The sequence below is a fragment of the Peromyscus leucopus genome, chromosome 20 (assembly GCF_004664715.2).
Source record: "Peromyscus leucopus breed LL Stock chromosome 20, UCI_PerLeu_2.1, whole genome shotgun sequence".
In the NCBI taxonomy this organism is placed as follows: domain Eukaryota; kingdom Metazoa; phylum Chordata; class Mammalia; order Rodentia; family Cricetidae; genus Peromyscus; species Peromyscus leucopus.
In genome coordinates this window covers 1896951-1903457 of record NC_051080.1, presented here as the reverse complement: position 1 = coordinate 1903457, position 6507 = coordinate 1896951, and the positions used below count along the sequence as shown (strand labels likewise).

General features: G+C 54.0%; 1 protein-coding gene across 1 annotated transcript; it reads left to right on the top strand.

The window, feature by feature from the left end:
• The first annotated feature begins 2353 nt into the window (after positions 1-2353).
• On the top strand, positions 2354-6059 carry Krt18 (keratin 18). Its single transcript, XM_028874360.2, has 7 exons — positions 2354-2837; positions 3542-3624; positions 3910-4066; positions 4683-4847; positions 4944-5069; positions 5343-5566; positions 5878-6059. Exons 1-7 carry the CDS (start codon positions 2436-2438, stop codon positions 5996-5998), a joined length of 1278 nt encoding a protein of 425 aa, XP_028730193.1. The 5' UTR covers positions 2354-2435; the 3' UTR covers positions 5999-6059.
• The last annotated feature ends 448 nt before the right edge of the window (positions 6060-6507 follow it).

The window sequence follows — 6507 nt, the reverse complement described above, 5'->3', positions numbered from 1 at the left end:
CCATCTGCGTTAGCTAAGAGAGATAAGGAGACGTTGCAGCTCTCCAGTCCTAATTGCAAACCTCCCCGCCACAGAGGGGCCTGCGCGTCACGGGTGGGGCAAGATCAGAGCAGGATCTACCCAGGGGCTTAGGGAAGAATTCTAGGGTCACTGAAAGAAAAGTCCCACAGCAGTCCTACGTGACTCGTGACGTGAGGATTCCCTAGTAAGAGTTCCGCCCTCTGCCCCCTTAGCGAGGCCTTACTCTGCAATAAGTAACTCCTCTATTTGTTCAGGAATGAGCGTTGTGTGGTTACCATTCCCATGCGTTGCCTATCAGAAGATTAGACAAGCAGTTCTTTTTTCTTTTTTCTTTTCCTCTTCATAGAAGCAGGGGAAAAAAAACCAAAAACTGAAGTTCAGTTAAGTAACTTTCTGAGGTCACTCAACCAGCAAAGTACCCAAGTTGGTTAAGTTAAAGCTTAAAAAAAAAATGTCCACGGAACATTTCTTCGGTACACTTCATTGTATGGTCCCATAAATTAGGGTAATTGTGGAACTCAGTAGGAGAATTTGTGAAATTGAAAGCCCCTTTTACGGGCTGGAATCTCCAGCCTCCAAGAAGCCTTCATGCAAAGGCAGCGAGCATTCGTTTGTTTGTTAGTTTGCATCCCGTTTGCCTGGCGGCCTCTGGCCACACCCAGCCCTCCCAGCCAGCTCCCAAATGGGTCTCCAGGGTTTTCCTACCCCCGCTCCAAGGAGTCAGGCTTAGAACAATCCATTCACACCCTGCATCCGCCTGATCTGCTGACCTGGGCTCTTCCTAGGGCCCCTTTCTCTCCCTGTTTTACTTTTCTGTCTGCCCACACAGAGTCAGTTCAGCGGGTCGCTCGATAAGGATCAATAGGTCCACTCCAGAGCAAAGAGCATGGCCACATGTGTAACAAACGCCAGGTCCTGCCGGAAAAACGGGCTCCCGGTGCTGGCTGACTTGAACCTCAGGGTTTCTCGTCTTCATTCAGCAGGAGTGGTCATGCAGCTGGTGGGGTGTTGCTCAGTTTGGGGGTTTCTCCAGGGAACAAACTGGGAAGCCCAGAGCATTATGAAGACTGACCAGGAAGGAAGGAAGGCCCAAGGAGGAGGGGGAGGGGGCCGGTGCCAGGAGTAGGGAGAATAGAGGGGCAGGCAATCTGGTTCAAACCCAGCCGGGTGATTCTAAGTATCCTGGTCTGTCCTCTCAGACCCCAACCTATCCAGACACAGTATAGTCTGGAGGAGGGGCAGTGGTCTTTTCCTCCACTGTTGCCATGGCTACCAGAAAAGGCCTGCCACACAGTAGGTGTCCAGCAAATACTGGTTAAATTGAAAATGCTCTTGGGCTGGCAGTGTACTCAGCTAGTAGAGCACTTATGTCCAATAGGAGGCCTTGGGTTTGATCCTCTGCACCCCATACACTGGGTGTGAGATCTCACGTCTGTGATCCCAGCACTTGAAAAGTAGGGAGAGGAGGATCAGGAGCTGAAGGCCATCCTTGGCCATCTTTGGCTACATGGAAGGTTCAAGACCAGCCTGAGCTACATGAGACCTTGTCTCCAAAGAAGAGGGGTGGGGAAGCAGGAAGTAAATAAAACGGTGTCCAGACATGGGAAGGGCTGCTGCACTCACAGAGGTCCAGAGACAGCCCAGGGACTGAGTGAGGAAATGTGAGAATATGTATTTCCATATTTGAGGACATGTATTTCCATAGTTCCCTATGTGGGTTTGGGAACATGGGACCAGAGTGTGAAAACCAAGAGATCTGCTCTCAGATCCTTTTCTTTTCCTATTTATTTATTTATTTATTTACTTGTGTGCACTGGTGTTTTGCCTGCAAGTATGTCTTCTGTAGGAGGGTGTCAGGTACCCTGAAAACTGGAGTTACAGACAGTATTGCACCAGGGTCCTCTTAGAAGAACAACCAGTGTTCTTAACCATTGAACCATCTCTCCAGCCCCCCTCTCTCTCTTCCTCTTCTTGAGCCCCCAGCTTTTCTTCCCCAGGATTCCTGGGGCTCCAAGACTATTCCCCGACTTAAGCTAAGGACACTACAAGAATCTTCGCCCTAGAGGACCCCTCTTCTATCTGTGGGAAAGGTGTTAAGAACTTCGTTTCCTGCCCTAAAAGCAAGGGCTCACACCACCTGCCATCCCTGGTGCCTCTGATTAGGCGGCACCCCCTTCCTGAAGCGGCGAGGGTGGCTGAGAGCGTGTGCGGAGGCCAAGAAGGGCTGCGACCAGGTAGGTAGGTCACGGGAGTCGCGCTCTTGGCGCCCGCGGCTCGGGTGGCAGGGCGGAGCCTCCAGGAGAGGTCCCCACCTCCTCCCTCAGCGATCGATATAACAGGTCGAGGGCCGCCACCCTCCACGGCCGTCCGAACTCCTTTCTCGGTCTCTCGCTTCGCTCTCCCCTCCAGACAACATGAGCTTCACCACCCGCTCCACCACCTTTTCCACCAACTACCGGTCCCAGGGCTCTGTGCGGACGCCCAGCCAGCGGGTCCGTCCTGCCAGCAGCGCGGCCAGCGTCTATGCAGGTGCTGGGGGCTCCGGTTCCCGGATCTCCGTGTCCCGCGCCTCAAGCGTCTGGGGTGGCTCCATGGGGTCTGCAGGCCTGGTTGGAATGGGTGGCATCCAGACCGAGAAGGAGACCATGCAAGAGCTGAACGACCGCCTGGCCAGCTACCTGGACAGGGTGAAGAGCCTGGAGACCGAGAATAGGAGACTGGAGAGCAAAATCCGGGAACATCTGGAGAAGAAGGGGTCCCAGGGCGTCAGAGACTGGGGACACTATTTCAAGATCATCGAGGACCTGAGGGCTCAGGTAAAGGAGCAAGGAGGGAGGGACCCTCGCTCCCAGCCATTCCGGTCATCCCGCCCACCCTCCACCCCCCAAACTTGAATAGGGTGTGGGTGGTTGACTCGTTCCGCTTTCCACATCCATCCGTTTCCTCCCCTCTATGGGACGCAGTTAGGAATACTTTGGATTCTCACCCACAGTCTAGGAATCCCAAGGGTGGTGGCTACACACGGGAGTTGGCTTTCCCCAAGGGCTGTAGTGGGAAGGGAACCGGATTGAGAGCCGCTCCAAAGAGGGCCATAAAGTGGACCCAGACACGGCTTTTTCGGTGGGGACAGTTACAGGGTTAAGCGGATGTAGCTAAGGCTGAGTCATCTAGAAGTAAACAGGAGCCTACCTGTGGGAGGGGCCAGTCAAGGGAGTGGGGGGCCCAGAACAGGGAGTTAGCAGGTGCAGCGGGAGAAAACGCCGGGAGAGGATGGGGGAGAGAGCTTGTTAGAAGCGGCTCATTTGTAGGCAGGCCGGTTAGGGCAGGCCCAGGCAGAGGGGCAAGGTGCCAGGATCTAAGAGTCCAGGAAGGGAGCTGAGGCACAGGTGGAACGGCAAGATGGGAGCGCTAGCCTCTGGCAGTTCCGGGACGAGGAGGGATTCACTGAAACAGATGTGTCCTTCACACACGCACGTTTGTCCTGGCCTCTCACGGCCACCCTCTGCTTTAATCCACCCAGATCTTTGCAAATTCTGTGGACAATGCCCGCATCGTCCTGCAGATCGACAATGCTCGTCTTGCTGCTGATGACTTCAGAGTCAAGTAAGTCTGGGGCTGTGGCTAGAGCTAAGAACGGTCTGCTCCAGGGGCCGCATTAGGATAGGGTTTCCTCGTTCAGGGTAGGGGGCATTGAGTGGTCATGTTACTGTTCATCCGTGCAGCCACCGGGTTTCAGCACACTGTTCCTCACAGCCAAGAACAGTGCTGAGGGCATGGTGCCTGGCTCAGGTGACTGTTGGTGATGGGGCAAGGCTAGGCTAGGGATGTGGCACTGGTTGAGAAGCTTCTGGATGAGATGGGGCGCACTGATCACCTCCACTCCCCCAGGTATGAGACAGAACTGGCCATGCGCCAGTCTGTGGAGAACGACATCCATGGGCTCCGCAAGGTAGTGGATGACACCAACATCACCAGGCTTCAGCTGGAGACAGAAATTGAAGCCCTCAAGGAGGAACTGCTGTTCATGAAGAAGAACCACGAGGAGGTGAGGCCTGGCCTGGGAGCCGAGACTAGATGGGCCAGGCTGCCCCCAAAAGCAGCCTTGCGTGGAAATTTAGAGCCACCAGCCTGGGTTGTTAGCCTGTTTTGATTAAGAGCAAACCCAGTGGGTCACCTGTGTTCTATGGCTCACCCCAAGTTAGCCCTCGTATCTTGACCTCATAAGAGTATAAGGCCTGGCTTGCAGACCTACTACCACTTGGAAAGTTGAGGCAGGAGGATTGAGTTCAATGCCAGCCTGTCTCACTGAGTGAATGGAGATGGAGACAAAAGTAGGGATTGCCAGTCTTGGGAGCCGGGGCTGATGGTGGAGCTGGGAGGGCTCCTGGAGGAAGTTTAAGGTAAAGTCTGTGGAGGGGGAGTAAAATGAAGAGCAGAAATCACCTGTGAGTGGCAGGTTCCTTGGGAATTCCTACCCATCTGGAGCAGAAGCCCAGATCAAGCCTTGCCAAGTGCAAGTCCAGGGCTTCCTCTGCTCTCTTCTCCCGTTACGCTTATCATTGCCTTCTAGAAAAGACCGTCAGTGATGAATGGCTGGGTTGGAACTCTGACCTTACGTGCCCCCTCTTGGACACCCCCACCCTTGTTTCTGCCTTCTTCAGGAAGTCAAAGGACTGGAAGCCCAGATTGCCAGTTCCGGATTGACCGTGGAGGTGGATGCCCCCAAATCTCAGGACCTCAGCAAGATCATGGCGGACATTCGGGCCCAGTATGAGGAGCTGGCTCAGAAGAACCGTGAGGAGCTGGACAAGTACTGGTCCCAGCAGGTACACAAGAGGAAAAGCTGGTTGCCAGGGTGGGAGGGGGAGGCTGCCGAGGAAGGCGAGGAAGGCGGGTCTTGACTGACCCTCCCAACCCTGCAGATTGAGGAGAGCACCACGGTAGTCACCACCCAGTCTGCTGAAATCAGAGATGCCGAGACCACACTCACGGACCTGAGGCGCACCTTCCAGGCCTTGGAGATTGACCTGGAAGCCATGAAAAATCAGGTGAGAGTCCCCCAGTCACCTGCTGCAGTTCCTCTGGACCCAGACCTCTGACACGTGGCCTCAGCCCCGACTGTCTTGTCCCTGGTCCTCCTTCCCACATAATCAAGAGATCCCTACGCTGAATCACTTCTCTTTGTATTTCCCACTACACCCACACTGGAACCTAGTATTTGATAGACAAGTGGTCCTCAACACCCTGTCAAAGAATGAAGGGCTGAGCAGGCTAGGACTTGGGGCTTGGGACTCACCCTTCCATCTTTCTGTGCCCTGCAGAAGATCAGCTTGGAGAACAGCCTTAGGGATGTGGAGGCCCGATACAGCATGCAGATGGAGCAGCTCAATGCGGTCCTTCTGCACCTGGAGTCAGAGCTGGCCCAAACCCGGGCAGAGGGGCAGCGCCAGACCCAGGAGTATGAAGCCCTGCTGAACATCAAGGTCAAGCTTGAGGCTGAGATTGCCACCTACCGCCGCTTGCTGGAAGATGGGGAAGACTTCAGGTGAGTGGTATCCTCCCAACCACGCAAGGGAGGGTCTTTTCTCCACTTCGGGAACAGATGTTTGTTGGTGACCCCTGAGCAGTGGCTTCAAAACAGTGAGTCACAGGTTCTACCCCATGAGAAAAGAATGGCTTAAGTATTGTCCCGAGCTGTACCTGGGATAAAAGTTCAGCCTTGAGTTTCCCTTTTCTGGAAGAAATGGCTGGGGAAAGTTTGGAGGAGGTCAAGACAAGAGTCAGGGAAAACGTGTTCTGAATTCCCGCTCTCTATTCTGGGGCTGTTTATAACTAAGGCTTGGTCATCTGTTACAGTCTCAACGATGCCCTGGACTCCAGTAACTCCTTGCAGACTGTCCAGAGGACAACCACCCGCAAGGTCGTGGATGGGAAAGTGGTGTCCGAGACCAACGACACCAGAGTTCTGAGGCACTGAGGCTGACAAGGAGGCGACCCCTGGGGACTAAGGGACCAATAAAAGTTGAGAAGTCTCTGGACATCACTTGGTGTCTTCCTTGGCTTGTGCACATGGGTGTTGAGTCCAAAGTCCTATCCTGGGTCAGACAGAAGTCTCTTGACCGTAGGGGTTTCACACGGACTGGGCAGTGGGAGAGGAAGAGTCTGGGTTCTTTTTTTTTTTTTTTTATGTTCATTGGTGCCTTGCCTGCAAATACGTCTGTGTGAGGATGTCAGATCTTGGAGTTACAGACAGTTCTGAGCTGCCATGTGAATGCTGGGGATTGAACCCAGGTCCTCTGAAAGAGCAGTCAGTGCTCTTAACCACTGAGCGGTCTCTCCAGCCCCAAGTCTGGGTTCTTAAAACACCTAAAAGCAGATGAAGTCGGAGATATGACTGTCCTAGGTACAGGTGAAAGTAGACTAAAGCTGTGGAATCTCCCGCTCCAGAGACCTGATGAAGAAGCCAGGCATGGTGGTATGCACATA